Source organism: Pygocentrus nattereri, chromosome 3, assembly GCF_015220715.1.
Source record: "Pygocentrus nattereri isolate fPygNat1 chromosome 3, fPygNat1.pri, whole genome shotgun sequence".
Lineage (NCBI taxonomy): Eukaryota > Metazoa > Chordata > Actinopteri > Characiformes > Serrasalmidae > Pygocentrus > Pygocentrus nattereri.
The window spans coordinates 40974579-40995687 of NC_051213.1; the positions used below are offsets into that span (position 1 = coordinate 40974579).

Consider the following 21109-nt stretch of genomic DNA (forward strand, 5'->3'; position numbering starts at 1 on the left):
GGGAGAAGTGCATGAGAAGAGCAATGTACCATCACTGCATTATTACTTAGGTTTCAGTTATCACTAGTAATAACAAAAGCATGGGTAACTTTCAGATATATCTGCAAAGTGCAGATTCTAAGCTTTTAATCAATACCACACACAGTCAACTCCAGCATTGTTGGCACCTCACAAAAACTGGGCAAAACAGTTATACAAGATAAACCATACACATTGTAATTCAAATGTCCCTCAAAACAGTTTGGAGAAATTGCTCGCCATTTATCTAATAGTGCTGTTTTATTTTAATAGTAGGAATGGATGAATACCATTTTTTAGACCAACTATGTTGCCAGCACCTTTGTTTACGACAGAAAAACACTTTTGGAAATCAGATCGATGGAAACCGGAGTTGAGTCCCTGAACGCAGATCCATTGTTTGGGAACCTCAAAGAGGCCCCATTCATCTGGGCCGACTGGCCGAAGAAATGCCGCAGAAAAGAGGCAGGAGAGCTGGCGTTCTGGTGAGGCTGAGACAGCATGCTAATCGCCCCCAACTCCCCAGCATGCTACTAGCAAACGTGCAGTCTCTGGACAGCAAAATCAGTGAACTCATTGCACAAATCTCTTTCCAGCAAGAAACATGGGACTGCTGTATAATCTGCTCGACAGACGCCTGGCTATCAGCGGAGATTCCCAATGAGGCCATTGAGCCTGCGATCTTCTCTGTGCACTGTGTGGACAGAACAAAGGACCTCTCTGGGAAGAGCAAAGGGGGAGGTGTATTTTTTATGATCAGCAATCCTTGGTGTGATCAGAGGAGTGTACATTTCAACGAGTCTTTCTGCTCCCCAGACTTCTAATCCTCTCATGCAGACGGCTGTGGCTGCCTAGAGAGATTTCAAGACTCACTGTCACTGCCTTGTACATCCCACCACAGGCTGATACAGACCTGGTGCTGGGGAACCTGTTCAAGGCTGTTAAAAAGCACGAGACTGCGCGCCCAGAGGCCACCTCCATTGTTATTGGGGACTTCAACAAAGCGAAATTTATGGAAGTCACTCCAAAGTACTTCCAACACATCTCATGCAGCACACAAAGATCACACATGCTAGACCACTGCTAATTCCCCCTTCTTTGAGGTGTACAAAGCTCTACTCCAACCTCCATTTGGCAAATCGGATCATCTCTCCATTCTGCTCATGCCCACCTATAGGCAGAAGCTGAAATGGGCACCACTCAACATCTGAGAGGACCAGTCAGATTCAGCACTTCAGAACTGTTTTGATGACACAGACTGGGAGATGTTCCGTGAGGCTTTAAACAATAACATTGACGAATATGCAGACTCAGTTACCGGGTTCATCAGAAAGTGTATAGAGGATTTTATGTCCACAAGAACAGTTCGTGTCTACCCCAATCAGAAGCCATGGCTCAATTGTGAGGTCTGTGCTGCTCTGAATGGGCATACCGCTGCTTTTAAATCAGCAAACACGGATGAGTATAAAAAAGCCAGCTTTGCTCACCATAAAATCATAAGAGTAGCCAAACACGAGTACAGGGCTAAAGTGGAGTCACAGTTCAACACCACCAATACGACAAGCCTGTGGGAGGGGCTAAACACAATAATGGACTTTAAGAAGGAAGCTCATTCTGTAAGTAATGTCAGCGCTGTGCTTCCAGACGAGCTGAATGCTTTCTATGCCTGTTTTGAGGCAAATCACACCTCGCACATGGGAAGTGTCCCCGCCCCCGCTACCACTGAGTCAACACCCCCCTCCATCTTTGTGGCTGATGTGTGCAGAGCCTTCAAGCGTGTTAATATCCACAGGGCAGCCGGGCCTCAAAGCCTGTGCACATCAGCTGGCAGTGTTTACAGACATTTTTAACCCCTCTCTCTCAGTTGTTCCCGCGTGCTTCAAACTGGCCACCACTTGTGCCAGTTCCAAAGTCAGCCAGGGTAAAAAAACTCTAAATGACTGGTGCCCAGTTGCTCTGACCTCCATTATAAGCAAGTGCTTTGAGATGCTGGTCAGAGACTTTATCTGCTCCTCACTACCTGCCACTCTGGACCCACTGCAGTTTGTTTACAGACAGAACAGATCCACTAATGATGCAATAGCCCTGACTCTATACACTGCCCTCTCCCATCTAGACAGAAAGAACAGGTATGTGAGTGCTGTTTGTGGACTATAGCTCAGCATTCAACACCATTGTTCTCTCAAGGCTCAACATTAAGCTTCGGGATCTGGGTTTGAGCAATTGTTTGTGCAGCTGGATCCTGAACGGGCCAACGTCAGGTGGTAAAGATGGGCAACATCACCTCCTCCTCACTGACCCTTAACACCAGAGCTCCTCAGGGCTGCGTGCTCAGCCCTCTCTTGTACTCCCTGTACACCCATGACTGCTCAGCCAGACACAGCTCCAATGTCATCATCAATGCAGATGACACCATTTGCAGATGACACCATAATTGTTGGCCTGATCTCCTATGACAATGAGGAGGCCTGCAGGGAAGAGGTCAGCTTTCTGATGCTCTGGTGCCAGGAGAACAACCTCTCTCAATGTCAACAAGACCAAGGAGCTCATAGTGGATTCAGGAAGCAAGAGACAGTGCACACCCCCATCACCATTAACTTCACCATCATCAGCTTCAAGTTCCTCAGTGTTCACATCTCAGGGGAACTGACATGGAGCGAACACACCACACGGGTGGTAAAAAAGGCACAGCAGCGTCTCTTCCACCTCAGGCGGCTGAAAAGGTTTGGCATAAGCCCCTGCATCCTCAGAACATTCTACCCATGTACTGTGGAGAGTGTTCTAACAGGCTCCATTACCACCTGGTATGGAAACTGCGCTGCCATTGAGTGGAACGCAGAGGGTGGTGCGGACAGCCCAGCACATCACCGGGGTCCAGCTCCCAAACTTTTTGGATTTATACACCAGCTGCTGCCTGAGGAGGACCAGGAGTATTCTAAAGGACTCCACCCACCCAAGACACTGTCTGTTCTCACAGCTGCCGAGCAGGAGGAGGTACAGAAGCATAAAGTCCAGAACCAGCCCTGGGCCAACCAGGCTGCTGAAAGGCCAGTAGTGCTGGTGTATCTGTCTATAGGCTTGTCACTGTACCTCTGAGTCATCATGTCCATGGACAGTCTACACCTCATCCACATCTCATCAGACTCACTCTGATCCTCTGCACATTCAATCTAGCAAATCTGTACTTACACATAGAGATTGACATCTTGTACATCTATCTAAATCCCATACAATCTTGAAGATTCTATATCAGTGTTCTATCACCTGTGTACCTGCATCTCATTTATTATCTACCTCAAATTAACTGCACATACGGAATGTGTACAACAGTACATTTCATAGTTTTATTAACGTATTACTGTACAACTGTACATTGGAATAGTCCATTACTAGTGTATATTGTGTTTATGTGTATATTCAGATTTGATTTGAAGTATGAGTAAATATGTTTGAGTCGTCACTAGTACTGAGTCTGATACCATAACGAGTAACAGTGTACCATAGCAGTGCAATCGACCGATACCCTTAGCCAGTATTGTATGGATGCATCCCTAAAGAATAGCGTGTTCCTTCAAAAAGATGTGGCAAACTTATTGCCACCCCTAAAGAATATTTTAAATAAAATTAAAATGTCTTTGGGGGAAAAATCTCTCCACCGGATGTCTGAAACTTGCTCATGAGTAGACCTTTCAGTAAGACAACAACCCCAAACACACATCAAAATCCACATAGAAATGGTTGTGGGTTTTGCAGTGCCCCTCTCCGAAGTTGAACCCAGTTGAAACAGTGGTGTGTGTTGATGGTGTTTAATATTTTTGACATCTGTATTTTCATAAAACATTGTGTTACTGAAGAAAACATCAAAATAGTAACTTTACAGACAAAGGCAAAAACATACTTTTTGATGTAAGATCATTTTGGAGCATTTCTGTTGGTCCATTCATCATGACATTTCCATAGAATATAAAAGACTGTATTCAAATGATGTAGACAAATACAAATCTGCCTTTTTTGCTTTTGTTTTCGGACAGCAATGATATGCAGCTCACCCATTTGTTTAAGCTGAAATAATTCTCACAGCATGTGAGGTTTATTTAATACGTTTGATTTTTAGCACATTTTAATGAAGGGTGCCAGTAATTGTAGAGTTGACTTTAGAAGAGTGTACAGTTTTGTTTTTTGTGGAAAGAAATATCATGCTTTTTGCATTTTTGCCAAGTTTCTGTCATTTTGTGAAAGAAATAAAGAAAAGAAATAGAACTGCAGAATTAAAGCTGTCAATATATAATATAAATTGAATGTAAATGCCTTACATAACTAAGTATTTAAATAGGTAATTATGTAGTGTAAATCAATTGTATAGCATTAAGTACTGTAAGTACTGTAGTACCATTTCACTGTGCCTTTTCTCTCCCTTTCTCCCTGTATGTAACCAGACTCCACTGCCCACTCAGCACAATTACCAGTGTAACGTGACACCCTGGTCACCTGATCTTCCTCCACATACTATACATGTCAGAGGGGCTTCGCACAGATCACAGCCCGTCCACACAGACCTTCTGTCTTGCCTGGGTTCAAAAGTTGAACCTGAACTTGATGGCGCAGTGATTTGTGTCATTTTCAACATACTCTAAATGTAGTTAATCGGCCAAGATGTTTTTGTTATCTCAGGGATACAAAGCTAATAGCTAACACTCTACCCATTAGCATCAAGCTGTGTGGCTAAATCATCACATCCATCAGAACTGCACTGAATTGTTGAAAAGAAATTGATTGGATTTTTCAAAGTTTCTGCATAATTCACTCATTGAAATGTAAACAAGATTCAGTCAGAGTGGTCTGATGTGTCTGATTTCTTTACAGCGGTGGTGATGGAAACCAGGGGTCACGACACAATATATATAGACGTTTTATTTACGGTCCAAAACTATGAGTGAACCTGCATGTTTTACTGTTGATAATAGTAAAAAACTGGAAAATTTAAAGTTTGGTTTCTTTAGGGACTGTTTTGCCTTATAATACCCTGCATGAACCTCTTACAATGAATGGTTTTAAAAAATATGTGAGACCAAAGACCAAAATCTTATTGCAAAACTATCATAAAACAATGTCTCCAGCATCAGGCAGTGTATTTATAACTATTTCATGTAAAAACGTAATGTGTGGGAGCATTTGGAGGCATTTAACTATTCAGATGTCTGGTTCCAATCACCACCATTGTTAACAATTCTAACTTGGTCATTTTCTCTAAATCTGAGGATTTCACATTAGACCACTCCTAATGACTTTGTTTACATCTTAACCATTTATTTATTCAGAACTTTTGAAAAATCAGTTGAATTCCTAGTAGAAGTCTTGACTTGCTTATGTGGTCTCTGACAGTGCATGACGTGCTGTTGTCTATGTAATCATGACTGTAAGCTTGCAGTACTTGTTTGGTAGATTAACCTTGGAGCCAATCCAAACAGTCAAACAAGAAACAACATTTGGTGGTAATTGATTAGGTTTTTCTCACCAAACTGTAACTTTAAGGCTAGACGCAGACTATTTCACATGTCCTTTGGCCGTTTAGATCTGTCGAAAGACAGCTTTGACCTACATTTTAATAGAATCCGGACCCCCTTCCTCATCATTTGCTGCAAGGAGAAATGCTCTCATCTTCTTAGCCTTCTCTGTGGCTGTGTGGAAACAGGCATTGAAAGGCACATCTGTGTAAAGTCTTATGAAATCAGGAGTCATGTTGTGCTGCCGTGCTTCATAAAAGAAATGAGAACCCTTTTCCCTCTTGGTTTTGCACAAGCCACTGATCCAAATAAGACATTTTTATGTGCCTCGATGGCTGAGTTCCAGCCAGTGTGGGTGATAGGTTGGTCCCAGGAGGAGCCGCTGTGTAGCTTTCATTTAGAAAATTGACCCAAAAAAGCATGCTGGTGTTGATTTGAATGTTTCTATGAGAAATACTGGACAGTCTTGTCGAGTTCGACTGTCTTGTCGACTGTCGCGAACAGTGATATGGTTTTTATCAAATCAAATTTGTTTGTATAGTGCTTTTTACAACTAATGGTGTCACAAAGCAGCTTCACAGAATTCCAGAAAAGACAAAGTTTTAACAAGAATGTAAAAAGGTAGTGGGTTAATGGAAGCTAGAAAGTGCTAGAAGTCTGTAGCTGTTTTTTCTAAATCCCCTTTGGGTGACTATTGGTGTATGAAAAAGTGAAGTCATGTGAATGAAAAAATAAGCTCAGCGAATTAGTCTGCTGAGCCTGCTAGAGAATTAGCTTACTTTAGCTTTTAGCAGCTTATGCTAAGACTTTTCAGTGTTTGCACAAGGTTGCTCTTGAGGAATCACTCCAAACTTCTGTGGATCAGTTTAGGCAGGCAGTGTAAAAGTGACTACAAGTCTGCAAGTACTGAAACTAAAACTAAAAACTAAAATATGCATGTAAATTTCACAGTTTCGTCTTCAACAAACTCAAATCTTGTAGCATGTAAGTTTGAGCGTAAATGTTTAACAACATGAAAAATGCTTGGTTTATTAATAAAAATTGCTAATTAGAATAAAAATGGAAAATAACAATAATACTAATAATTAGTGGATGTATTTTGTAGTGCAAATTGGTGTAAACAAATGCTACAACTATTCTGTATTCCATTTAAAGACATATTACACTGTGCTTTTGTTTTATACTGTTGACACTACCTAAAAATAAACAGTACAAAACATTACTAGTGCAGAAACATTCCATACACAGCAATAATATAAGATTTATATATGCTAAATCATGAAATAATTACAGTACACACATTCTCCTTTCCTAAAAACTCACAGCCATTCTGCTTATTTCACATTTTATTCTTTCCAGTGGTAGCGTGAACACTGTGGTCATTAGAGGGAGCAGTGCTCAAACTTAACAAAAACTCATTTCACTAGGCACTGGTTAGTAAGCTATTAATATATTAGTAGACTATTTTTGCTAACAACTGCTTTCGGCTAACCACTAATGGCAGAACAACTTAAACTGAAATTAGCCGGAAACAAACAGTATACAGGATACAGCAAACAAGATGGGCTGTGAAATGCTTTACAGACTGACTGGAACTAGGTAATGTTCAGGTTAATCTGGCAAGTACTGAAGTAATGAAAACGAGTTGAACATGAGATTGCAAAATTGTTGTGACTCTGTCTATGTCAATGCAATAAGGTTAGTTTTGAACGGGACATTTCTTTGCGTATTCCACTCATTTTTTCATAAAATATGCATCCAAAAATGATCAAGCCTACGTTTGCTCACTCCTGAGAAGACGGCACACAAACTGCAATTTATCAAATTTATCAAATTTATCAAAATTTATCAAATCAAATGCATTTAAAAAATGTCCGAATGAACATAATGATTAGGAAATTAAGAATACCAGTGCTTTAATCATTAAAGGGCCTACACATTGCATTACACTGATATTTTGTTTCATATGTTAGCTATAAAATAGAAAATCACATTAAATCAGTTGTAGTAAAGAAATTGGCTTCCTTTAATCAGGCTTCAGATTCCAGTGAAGGGAAGCCACTCTGTTTACTACAAGGGAATTAATGTGATTTTGCCATATTTCAGCTAAATACACAGGAAATATGTCCTGCACCATTTAGATAGCCTCTTAATGATTAATGTGTTGGTGATCTTCCTGAAAAAGATGTCATCTGGAAGGCAGCATATGTTGTCAAACCTGGACATAAAGTCCAGCATTAATGGTGCCTTCACAGATGTGCAAGTCACTCATGCCATGTGCCCTTCTGCACCCCCATACAATCACAGATACTGACTTTTGAACTGTGCGCTAATAACAAGCTGGATGGACCGTCTACTCTTTAGCCTAGAGGACGTGATGCACATGATTCCCAAAAAGAATTTTACATTTTGATTCACACAGGACACTTTTCCACTTTGCCTAGGTCTATATTAGATGAGCTCAGGCCCTGAGAAGACAGCAGTGTTTTTGGACCATAATTATATGATTTCTTCTTTGCATGGTAGAGTTTACCCTGCATTTCTGGATGCAGCAATGAACTGCGTTCACAGACAAATCATTTTCGGAAGTGTTCCTGAGCCCATGCAGTGATTTCCACTCCAGAATCCGGTCTGTTTTAATGTAGTGCTGCTTGCAGGCCCGAAGATCACAGCCAGCCTGTTGCTGTCTGTTGCAGCTGTCTGTTGCATTCAGACAAGTTCTGGATTCTCCTAATCTTTTAATGATATTCTTTATTGTAGATGATGAAATTCCCAAGTTCTTTTACGTTTATAAACGATAGTCTTGGATTGTTGCACTGTTTGTCTGCACAGACTTTCACAGAGCGGGGAACCCATCATTGTCTTTCCTGCTGAAAGACTCTTTTTATACCTAGTCATGTTACTGTAGCCTTTAGCTTGTTAATCGGTCTAACAAGTCTGCGCTGGTGCACAGTAGCACAGTACAGCCCCGAGAACCATTGGCTCTACAGCAGAAATGAGACCATAATATTTCAGACTTTTTAAAATGTGACACTGTTTTGCTAGGGCATTTAGTCTTTTCCAGCTAATTCACAAACTTCAGAAAAGCTACATGTCCTGATATATGTCTTATGTCATGAACATATTTTCAAGTATCATGATGTAATGTTTTTGTCATATTGCCCAGTTGTACCACTAGACTGGAACTGATTCTTTCATACAGGGGAAAGGATGGCGTCTCAATTTCCATCTAGCAGTTAAATAACCTCATAGATATGACGAGGCAGGATTTACTGTATCGAATCAGGCTTTTTTCTGTCATGCCTATGGCAAACAATCCATTAGATCTGCTACACATCATTCTATAGCAAAGCAGAGAAATTGTACCAGATCCAGGCGCCACTGCAGAATGTAGAATGACTGGAATCTAGACTGCTCCTGATTGTGCGCTAATTCCCCTGACTCACCTGAAAGAGAATCTCTTTAGTTAGTATATGCAGTTAAGACATTTTGCTTGAATCGGTTTAATGGCCCAATTAAGGTATACCTGGCATCCACATACCTTTGCCCATATAGTGTACATTGCATAGCTAAGGAGCTTGAATTTTTTTCCCATACTTTTGTTCATTGAACACATTTGCAGTAATTTGAATGAATTTGGTTGGTAGCAAAACTGTCATTTTATATGTTGGACTTGAATGACTGAAATGAAGCTGTACTGAAATATTGGTGTTTCTGTGTGTCTGAGTACAGGTTTTTGACTGGGTGTGCTAAAATGGTGTCCCTACCCAGAGTCTATTTCTCCTGATGTATGCTCTCTTTCCCTTTGTGACAGTGTTTAACGGGCAGCATCGGGCAACAGGGGAGCGGGAGAGCAGCCTGAGGGTGAGGGGGAAAGAGGGAGCCCAGGGGAGAGAGAGAGGCTCCGGGACATCGTCCAGGGCTTCAACCACACACAACCTGCGGCCCAGCAAGCCTGCAGTGGAAAACAAACAGCAGGTACTGCAGCCCGACTACTGTGTGTGTAGTATTTGTATTATCATTTAACCATATTCCAAAGATTCTGTTTAATTTTAACTGCTGTTATACACCGCACAGTCTATAGTGTTGCATGTGATTGCTAGCCAAGAGACTGGGCTTAATACTTTCTGTTTTAATTAACAGACTGATATGAATGGAGAGTATTCCATGTCAGATCACAACAGTGAAAAAAGTGAAACGCAATAGAGACATGGCATTACTTCTTATTAGTCTCATGAGGACCAGCAAAACCTTCATTACATTCTTATTCTACTGTGTCTTAATCTCAATTAGCAGGGATTTGCTTTTTAAGAATTACATGCTGAATTTGTGACTGAAGGAAATGAAGTACACTTGTAAAGCAGTCCACACAGCTACAGTGCACAGTGCGTTCAACTTAGCTAAACTAAATGCTTAGTGCATTATTGCATTTCTTAGCAGTGACTCCATCATCTTGCTTGTATTTCCATCAAGAGTGTACAGGAGTTGTGCGACACTGAAATGTAATCACTTTCCAATTACAGCTTACTGCCGAACCTCGTCCACTCTGGGTGTAAGTGTAGTCACTGTCTAATCACAGCTCAGTGCCAAACTCAGGGCCATGGCTGTAAACCTTGTTCAGTCACATCTTATTGCCTGACACAGGGGTGTGGCTGTAATCACTGTCCAATCACAGCTCCGTGCCGAACTATGGGTGAAGGTGTAGTCACTCACCAATCACAGCTCACTGCCAAACTCAGGAGCATGGCTATAAACCTTGTCCAGTCACACTTCAGGGGTGTGGCTGTAATTACTGTCCAATCACAGTTCACTGCTGAACTCTGTGGAGCATCACTGTCCAATGGCAGCTCAGTGCCAAACTGGGAGGAGTAGGAATCACTGTCCAATCACAGCTCATTTTCAAACTCGGGTCACAGCTTACTGATGAACTCAAGGGTCACTGTCAATTCACTGTCAAAGTTAACAGTCACTGACTGAAGCATGTACTGTCACTGTATTGTAGTAAACTAAATTTAAACCTGCAAAGAAAAAGAATCATAGCAATGATGACGGATATCTGGCTACGTAGCGTTAGCTGTATGTAATTATAAGCTACAGCACTAAAGCGTGCATTATCTCTAATTAGGTAGCTAATGTTAATCTCTCAAGTAAACAGGATCGCAGCAAAGATGATGGCTATATAGCCATCAGTAGCTAGTAGCTAACTAGCATTGGGCTAGATAGTAAACACAAGTCTTAAATAAAACTTCCGGAACTGTCATTTGCTGTGATGTCAGCACAGTACAAATACAATGCAGTGATGTTCATTTAGTATAGCTATGTTAAAAGACTGTGTGAATTGCTTTACACAGTGAATTATATTCACTTCGGACACAAATTCAGCATATCTTACAAAGCAAATCTGCTGTAATTGTTTTCTGGTAAAGGAATCAAGCCATTTCAGGATGGTGAAACAAAGGCCTTGCTTTTCAATTTGGCATATTTTCCTCGAATTACTAATGAAAAGTAACAGGTTTCATGATTTTTTATGAATTCCTTTATTACCTGACATAGAGTTGTCTCTGTGAATGTGTTTTATTTATTTATTTATTTATAAGACAGAATCTCTAAATGAGCTGTCTCTGCTATGCTGCAGTAACATTTCTGTTGTAAGTCTATGTAGGATGTATTGTTAGCTTACTAATACTAGATTAGATATATGATGGAGAAATGAAAGAAGAAAGCCTAAAAAAAATCAAACATACGGCCTCTTTTCTTAAGACAAAAATACTGGCGATACAGAGAACAAATTTCAGTGTGTAGAGGTTATATTAGTACAGCAGAAACAGTTTGGTGATGTTGAGTCATGCAAACGAAAACTGGAAACAAACAGCATTTTACTGATCCGGAATAGAAACATTTCCTCCCCAATGTTTTTGGATCAACATCATGTCTTGAGCTCTATGAGCAAAAGGGCAATAATCATAAGTGCATATTATGTACAGTACTGTGCAAAAGTCAGAGACCACCCTTAATTTGTTTCATTTCCAGGTGATAAGTCAGAGACCACTGTTCATTTGTTTCATTTCCAGGTGAAAAGTCAGAGACCACTGTTTATTTGTTTCATTTCTAGATGAAAAGTCAGAGACCACCCTACATTTGTTTAATTTCCAGGTGAAAAGTCAGAGACCACCCTTCATTCGTTTCATTTCTAGATGTAAAGTCAGAGACCACCCTTAATTTTTTACATTTCCAGGTGAAAAGTCACAGACCACCCTTCATTTGTTTCATTTATAGATGTAAAGTCAGAGACCACCCTTAATTTTTTAAATTTCCAGGTGAAAAGTCACAAACCACCCTTCATTTGTTTCATTTCCAGATGAAAAGTCAGAGACCACCCTTTATTTGTTTCATTCCCAGGCGAAAAGTCAGAGACTAGCTTTCATTTGTTTCATTTCCAGGTGAAAAGTCAGAGACCACCCTACATTTGTTTCATTTCTAGGTGAAAAGTCAGAGACCACCCTACATTAGTTTAATTTCCAGGTGAAACAGCCATTAAATATTCTTTTATTACGGCTTCCATTCTTTTCAGTAGACTTGCATTCCTCTTTTCAAAGAAATCTGTAGGAACATTTTTCCATACTTTCAAGGTTCAGTCTTAGGCATTCTTTGTGTTTTCTGCTTCTCACAATCCAGCTGAGGTCTGGACTCTGGGGTGGTCAGTCTATTATACTGAGAACACCAGCAGCTTCTTTGTTTGATTTGCAAATCTTTTTCTTTTCTTGTCTATTTGCTTTTCTCAGTAAGGGCTTCTTATCGGCTACACATCTTTTCAGACCCTTAGCATCTCATTCTCACAGAGGAAGGAAGGACAGAAAAGCTGTAGATTTTTTCAGACCTTAAGAGGGGAGCTTAATTTTCTCCTATATCTCAAAGTTAAAAGCTTTTATTGCTGTTTTCCTGAAGACGGTCTACTCCTGTCCCCTCATTTTTTGACTGTCCCCTTCTAATGTAAGTGGATTATCTTATATTCGAACTCCTCAGAAATATCTACTTGTGCTGTACTTTGGTGAAGAAAATAAGAAACTGTTATGGAAATCATGATTCTGATGTTCAGTTTCACAGGAACTCTTTGTTATATTGGCCAATCATACGATTATCACAAATCACACTTTAAATAGAACAAATCTATCTTTAGTGACAAATGTGAGCAAATAAGACTAATGTTATTGATACTAGTGTGACTAATGTGATGTAATGTTAAGTAACAGTTTTGTTAAACTGGCCAAAATGTCACCTTTTTCAGCACAAGCAGGAAACTTGACATGTCTGCGCTTCTGAAAACTGCACTGTTCACAGTAAATGATCCACTGTGATTTATTCTCCCCTTATAGCAGATCTGTATGTGCCTGTGCATGTGAGCTCAGTCCCAAGTTTCACCTTCTCTCGCCAGGGCTTCCTATGGGCCGCCAGAGCGGCAGACGTTTCAGGTTAAGTGCGCTGCAGCAGGCCTATAGCAACACATGATGTCATCTCTTCTCTACCCAACCCCCTTCACTTCACACTCTCACACACACACACACATATACATGCACACACAGAAAAACCAGTTCAGAGCACTCGGCGAGGAGCAGTGGGCAAAAGCACTCTCTAATGTTTGAGCACCCTAACATGCCTTTTATTGCCACATGTGTGGAAATGTCTGCAGTTGTGGACAGTTTAGGCCATCAGGTTTTGGGGAAAGCAGTCTCCTCCCCTCCCCCACCACTCATGCACTCGCAGACTGAACAATCACAGTACATGGCCCAGCTCACGTGCACACACTCCCCAAAGAGGAACGCTATGCCTTCTGTGAGCCCTCTAGTGGAGAAAAAAGTATAGCAGATACTCAAACTGCTAATAATATTGCAGTAAAGGCCAATGCAAATACCTTACCTCCATTTATTTTTTGTTGTTTAGCTTGTACAGTTTTGAAAGAAAATTACACAGAAACCTAAATTAAATATAACATCTTTTTTCAGTATTTAAGCACTCTTTGCCTTTATTATAGCTGCCAGGAGACCTGATTTCAAGTTTTCAAAGAAATATGGGATATTTTTCCACACCTTCAGAAGTCTTAGAAGTTGGTTGCTCTTTCTTCTTCTCATGATCCAAGTAATCTTGAATACATTCAGTGATGTTGAGTGATGTCTCTGGTCTGGGGTGGCCAGTACATTGTTCTGAGAGAACCAGCATCATCTTTATTTGTTGTGAAAATTTTCTTCTTTCTTTTTAAATTCAATAAATGAAAGGTGGCCTCTGACTTTACTGTACAGTACTGTACATTTGACGTATTAAAGTAATAGTCGTAAGAGCAGTAAAATTTAAACCTTATCATCCTTTTTCTAATGTGTAGTAAATCAGCAAAGCCATGTTTAGAATCCAAAGTGTTTTGCACTGGACCTACAAGACTGGTATAGCTAACAAGGAATGGCTTATATACACACTGTTTAAAATACCTGTCTTGTGCAAATTGCATGCCTGGATCATCACATACTTGCCAAGTCAAGTTGTTTGCTAAAGTCTCAAACAGACCTGGATTCTGACACTATGAAATACTGACATTTATAAAAATGGATAGAATGCAGCACAGCTTTATCTGTTTCCATAGGTAACGGCTTGCCATACAGTGTCTGAAACCATATAAACAAGTCTGTTTGAGATTATAGCTGTACATGGTCTGATAGTTCAGCCATGCTTTTTGAATTATGCTAACTTATGTGGTATGAGCTTTCATTACTTGATAGATAGTCTTAGATTCAGTACAAAACCAAACAAACCAAAAGAACGCAGCGTCAGACCCCAAAGATGTCTTTGCTGCAACAACATTTGGAGTAAAGGGGAAAACTGTATTCCCTTTAAATGAATTCAAATGACCCAAAAACACTGCTGTAATTTCTTTCTCTCTCCTCCAGCCCGCGAAAGTGCAGCGACCCCAGAGAGCCGCTTCTGCTAACAGCCGGAAGGCACGGAAGGAAGATCTCCCGCCTCCTCCCCTGACCAAAGCTGTGAAATACCCCAAGGGCCATGTGACGTACACCAAAGCCAGACTGCTGAAAGAGGCCAAGCTGGACCCAAGTGCACACAGACGCCACCTGAGCTCACAACACACCCATGCACACCTTCAGCACATCAACTCAGGAAAAGCCCAGACCGGCCACGGCAAGGCGCAAAAACAGGTGCTATCATCTGCGGCCAATGGCTACTGCCCGAGGCTGAGCGGGCTGACCAATGGCAAGCCGAGCAGGACAGACCCACCCAGGCGGGATGGACTACGGCAGTCTAAAAGGCAGCTGGAGATGGCGAAGGTAGGACTGGGTGAATGCATCAAAATGGAATTTCTGAGTCAGTACTGGTGAGAAGTTGAGTGTAGTAGTGTTATTGTAACATAGGAATTAAACGAATATTTCTAACTGAAAATTGAGACACAAAAGGCTGAAAACCAGTGTTTTTGCTGCTTTACTACAACGTAATAAGAACACCTTGATTAGATCAATAAAATCTGCTTTTCATAGGAGAAAAAGCCCTAAATATTGTGGTTTTTAATGATGCCTTTGGGCTTGATTTAAACCCTGTAGAGCAGAAGTGTCCAGTCTTATCCACAGAGGGTCAGTGTGGCTGCAGATTTTCACTTCAACAAAGCAGGAGGTCACCTGATAAAATATTTGAAGACTAAGACCAACTGATTAAGCGGGTAGAATGAGGTGTGATTTAGCTTGTTTGGAGTGAAAACCTGCAGCCACCCTGGCCCTTTAGCTGTTTGACCATTAAAAGCTTGATATTTTGCCATGTTAGGTTTGGCCTGTTTTTTTGCATTAGAGTATTGGCTACAGTATGCACCACAAACTCCAATATCCCTGGTAACAAAGAATGCTGTGCCATTCCCGGTAGTGAATTTTATTATTTTTTGTTAGATTTTCCACATTTGCACAGTTGTGTGTGTGAATGTTTTCGTCATTTCAGAGCATGTGCCTACAGGTGGTGTCATAGTGCTAGCAGGGACTGTTCCTTGGTGGCTGGTAGACAAATTCCTTCCAATAAGGATAGATAAGATAGTTTAGAGTTTAGCTCATGCTCCAGTATAAGTGGTTTAAGCTGCTTAAAAACCTATAGATGATGCACACAGACTTAAATCATTAACAAACTTTCTGGTTGATTATCAACAACATTAAGGTTGGGTTAAGTAAGGGCATCTGACATAAGATAATTGGCAGATAGCCTTCTCCTCCAAGCATGTTGAGCTGTAATGACTTTGAGTTAGCGGTTGTTCAAAAAGATGTAGTGGCACTTCTAGTGTCTAAGACAACTTACTCACTGCCAGTGTGTGACCATTGTTGTGTTGTGGTGGTTGTTGCAACTCTGTAAGTGATTTTTAAAAATTGAAAACCTGAATTTTTGAAGTGTACAGTTGAGAAATGAGGTTTTTGTTGAACCCTAGGCAGGAGCGAATCTGACCGAAGCAGGGGTGGAGGTGGAGGTCAAAAAGGTCAAAGTGCAAGTGGTTCCCCTGGACACACGGAGCAGGAGAGCAGCTCAGGAGACAGCAGCAGGAGCTCGTGGAACGACACAAGCGATAGGATCTCAGAGGCCCAGACGTACCTCTGCCGGGAAGCTCATGTTCATCAAACAGACTCACTGTACAGCCACAACTCGGGCCAGGAGCAGCCCTACTACCTCAACCCAGAACCCCAACAGGGATGTCCCAAAACCAGCCACAGTTCCCAAACCAGCCAAACCGCCCAGGTCAAGTGATCCCATTAAAACGACCAACCAACCCAACCCGGCAAAGCCTCCCAAACCAGCAGAGCCCAAAGTGGCCCAGGAAAGGGAGCGGGGCAGGCGGGGCACTGTCCCTGAGATGACGGAGGTTCCCGTCTTCCATCCTGCCCCCCGTGAGTTCCACGACCCGTTGGCCTACGTGGAACTGGCACGCCACCGGGCCGAGCCATTCGGCCTCTTCCGTGTGGTCCCTCCAGTGGGGTGGCGGCCCGAGTGCAAGCTGAAGGAAGAGATGCGCTTTGTCTCGCATGTGCAACACGTCCACAAGCTGGGCCGACGTTGGGGCCCTAACGTGCTGCGGCTTGCCTGCATCAGGAAGCACCTGTGTGCCCAGGGCATCAACATAGAGGAGCCACCATTAATCGGTATGAATTAAATCAATACAATTCTATGATATATAATAATTACATAATATATAACATATCTTACTACACATGCATTTCCTAAATCGCCTCTCCTTCTGGGCCACGGGGGGTGCTGGAGCCTATCTCAGTGGTCCTTGGGCAGAAGGCAGGGAACACTCTTGACCGGATGCCAAGTCCATCACAGGGCAGACACACAGACACATACATTTACACCTAGGGGCTATTTAAGATCTCCAACAATCTTAACTTTAAATGCAGGTTAACACACTTAAATTCCCAGATTTATTATTAAACAGGCAGTTTATTTATGAAATCCACTAACTACATGGTTAGATATATCTATCATCTTTGTTATGGCACTGCTTCTTTGAGGGATCACAGCATGACATTACATTTGTCTAGCATCTTGGTTCCTTTGGGTTCCAGGCCACAGTGAGATATTACTGGACAATGATAACAGCTACGCTCCCAGTTTTGACAGTAAGCTACGATTGGACATTGTTTACAGCCACTATCCTGAGTTTTGTAATGGATTATAATTAGACAGGATTTACAGTCACTCTGAGTTTGGCAGTGAGCTGTGATTGGACACAGTGATTACACCCATGTCCCTGAGTTTAGCAGTGAACTGTGATTTGACAGTGATTGGACAGGATTTACAGCCACTCCATCAACTTTGACATTGTGATTGGACAGTGATTTAAGGCACTCTCCTGAGTTTTTCTCTGAGTTGTTATTAGACTGGGGCTTTGCTTGAGATTAACTACCCCTCACTTTAGTGGTTGGCAAGAGTAGCTGTTTGCAGTTGGAGGAGTTGTCAAGAAGAGAGCCGGCAATACAGACAGTTTTACCCGCAGCACCCATTGTGAGCCAGCAGCTTTTGACCTGTCATGTTTAATGTTTTTTTGAAGAGTATATATCAGAATTTCATTTGTGAATATAATAATCGTAAACACTACACATTTTAATAGGTTGTGCACTGTATTCAACACAGTTTTTGTCCACATGCTTGTCGACTGTGCTTCTAGCCATTAAGAATTAGACTGTCTGCGTCAAGCCGTTTCTCAGCTCACGCAGCTGGGCAGAGAGGAACTGCGCCGACTGGCTCTGCAATGAGCTGTGATTGGGCAGTGATTATGTTTCACTGTGGCACAACTCCTACACTCTCATCAGGGAAATACATTGAAGACAGTGAAGTCACATAAAGAAACCCAATGATGTTTTGAGAATTTTGTGTTGAACACACAGTGCTGTGAAATGCAATGCAGCCGAGTGCATTGCTTCAGAAGATGGGTTACATTCATTCCTGACCCAAATTCAGCACTTAAAAAGAGCAAATACCTGCATGCATTTATCAGTAAAGACCTCATGCTATATCAAAGCAGCATAATGAAGGTTTTGCTTTTTAGTTTTCTACACTTTCCTCATGTCATTAATGAAAAGTAATGTAGTTTGTGTATTGCATTTCACTTTTTTTGCTGTTTTGACTGTCTATGATTTGGCACAAAACTTTGTGTGTTTTGAAGTAACGTCTTATTTTAATAGACTCTGCTTAATAGTGTTTGATGGTCCATCATACTGGTGTACACAGTGAGGGCACTTATGTTATAGGCCGTCATATCATTTAGAATTAGTTCTAAATCACTCAGAAGTTAAAATGACTGTGTCCTGTTATGTCATCTTCATTGATCTTTTGAACAACCCATTTCTAGTCGCCTGGTTCTATAATACAAATGCCCCTTTGTGGCCTTTGTGATCTTTGTATAAGTGGGCACTCTTCCTCTTAAACGTCTGGCCTGTGTGCTGTGGATAGTCAGCACTCCGACAGCCTTCTTTGATTAGATCATACTGGATCTGTGGCTGTCCGACAGCCAAGGCTTGGTGAGCCAGCTCAATCTGGCCACCTGTAGACAGAGCTGAAAAGCAGCACTGATGTGCCAAGAGCTGGGCATCCTGCTCGCCAGTCCTCAAGCTCCAGGCAGTGTCTCAGTGCCACTCTAGCACAGCCCGCATTGGCCCCATAGACTCTCAGCTGGCACTTACTCATCCTGTGACTGCCCGTGAAGAATGAAGAATGTACACAGACAAATTTTAGAGGCGGTTACCTAAGAGACAAATGTGAAGGACTCTTATTTTTGATTGTCAAGGATGAAAGTTTGTTTTTGGTTGGGTGAGTCAGTCTTAAAAGTAAAGTAATCACTTGCAGTAAAGTAGCGAAATGTTTACTTAAATCTTCATTACATTAGTATTTATTTCTCTATTTAGGGTTTGGATAATTTTTTTGTAAGCCACAACATTTTAGCCTAAAATACAATAAATTTAAATGCCAATGGTTTTTATATAGAATATGTAAGATAAAAGAAATTGTAGCTGGTTTCGCTGACTTGTGATAGATTAACACCAGGAATACAGTACAGTTGACAAATGGACATCCAGTTAACTGTGGGTAAAGAAAAAGCAGTTTGGCCGAAATTGATACAGAAGCTGGAGGTTTACTCTTTTACATTATAATATATAAGCTATATAACAAAATATCATTACTCAAAAAAGTTTAGGAATAATCTATAGTTTTTGTTTTGGATGAAACAGAGGCTGCCTCTTCAGATGTGAGCTAAAACTACAGCTAACTGGTATAACACTGGATGCTAACAAGGACTCCTCATTTACATGAGGTCTTTTTTCTTCAGTGGAAGACATGACAGCATTTTAATGTTTCAGAGTAATGTTTCAAAATTTCCACCGTTTCTGGACCTAGCTAATATTAGCTGCTGTGAGTGGTGTATTATTGATCTGGAAGTCTGTATAATTGGTATGTCCTCTGATCTGGTCGAATGGTTTGACGTGATCAACCGAGTTTTAGATGAGTTGCGGGATGCTGTACATTATGCAGTTCAAATGCAGTTCAGTTTCATGTAGGCTTCAGGCTACTAAAGGTGTATTAAAGACTCACTATGTAAAGCTGGAAAGTCTATCATAAGCCAGAAATCATGTATATGAGTGCTTTAAATAGGTGAAAAATGTTAAGTGCAAAATTTCTGATAAGAGGTTGCTGTACCATAAAGACAAGACACGTCTTATCATCGCAATAAGTATGAATGTATGCCTTCTTTATAGTCTATTTTTATCTTTTCCCAGCATAACAAAGTCACAGGACTCCATAGCACTCCCAGGGTTTGGAGAACAAACTGTGTATGCACATGACATTTCAATATCATGTAAGCGTCTGACTTGACAGCATAAACAGCAGATAGGCTTACTGCAACAAAATCACAGTTGCAAGTTGGTGTCAGAGAAGAGCCTCTACACAGTTAGTACAGCGCAGGAGCTGCAGGGCAACAAGCAAAATATTTTCGTAAATATTTATATTCCAAATATTGTTCAAAAGTACTGTAGAAAGTGTGTGTGTGTGTGTGTGTGTAATTTGCCTGGTTTTCTATGGTGTTTATGCTTCACACACAGGTACAATAAAATAGAAAATGCAAATTGACTCACTGCATAAAATGTGAATATTATTGTTTTTAAGGGTGCTTTAGAGAATGAGTATTTGGAAATACCGATTATTCAAAGCATGTAACATGCTGTTCTGAATTAGAATTAGCCCTAGAATGTGCTAGAATGTGCTTAAAATCTTTATACTTTTAAACAAAAAATTCAAATAGTGCCCGATGTCTGTGTTCCTCCACTCATATTTGTGTATTTATTGTATACTCGAAAATGATTCTTAATTGTAGTTTTGGTTCTTAATACTGAAGAAATCATATCAAACTGAATCATATGAGAACTGTAATCAGATTGAGTTGTTGGGAGGTCAGAAATTTACACCCTTAATTGGTGTTTATTCATACCAGGATAATTCCTGCACATATCTTCTTACCATGTTGTCTCTTGTAGGGGGCTGCGAGTTGGACCTGGCCCGGTTCTCCCAGCTGCTGAACGACATGGGAGGCATGCAGCAGGTTACAGACCTGAAGACATGGGGGCGACTAGCTGATCTGTTAGGCATCCCACGCTCGGCCCAGGATCGGCTGGCCAAGCTCCAAGAGGCCTACTGCCAGTATCTGCTGTCCTACGACTCACTGTCGCCAAGCCTGCAGGCGCAGCTGGAGAAGGATGTGCTGGCTGAAAAGGACAACATGGAGAGGAAGAACGGGCCACTGGAGGGCCAGGCCGACATCTCCCAGCATGTTGCTCTCGTTCTGCCGCGCTGCGAACCCAAGAACGGCCTGGTGAATGGTGCGTTGCACAGGAGCGGCATCCGTGAGCGTCTACGTGAGCTGGACCCCATGGCCAGGAGCAGCCGTCCAAGACGACAGGACAAGAAAGGAGAGGAGGATGGTGTGCTGAGCGAGCTGCACAAGTGCTTCTACAAGGTACAGTCTCTGGACCCACCTCACCTGTGTCACTCACATAAACAGTGTGTGGAGA

The 21109-nt window shown here is 41.4% G+C and overlaps 1 protein-coding gene across 2 annotated transcripts in view; it reads left to right on the forward strand.

Moving 5' to 3' along the window:
• The window catches only part of jarid2a (jumonji, AT rich interactive domain 2a), a 120638-nt gene that overhangs the window by 80610 nt on the left and 18919 nt on the right, over positions 1-21109 (forward strand). For both annotated transcript variants that reach the window (XM_017724538.2, XM_017724537.2), the window contains exons 6-9: positions 9337-9500; positions 14456-14848; positions 15979-16684; positions 20576-21054. In XM_017724538.2, the coding sequence (XP_017580027.2) occupies positions 9337-9500; positions 14456-14848; positions 15979-16684; positions 20576-21054 (1742 nt within the window). The remainder of the gene's footprint in view (positions 1-9336; positions 9501-14455; positions 14849-15978; positions 16685-20575; positions 21055-21109) is intronic.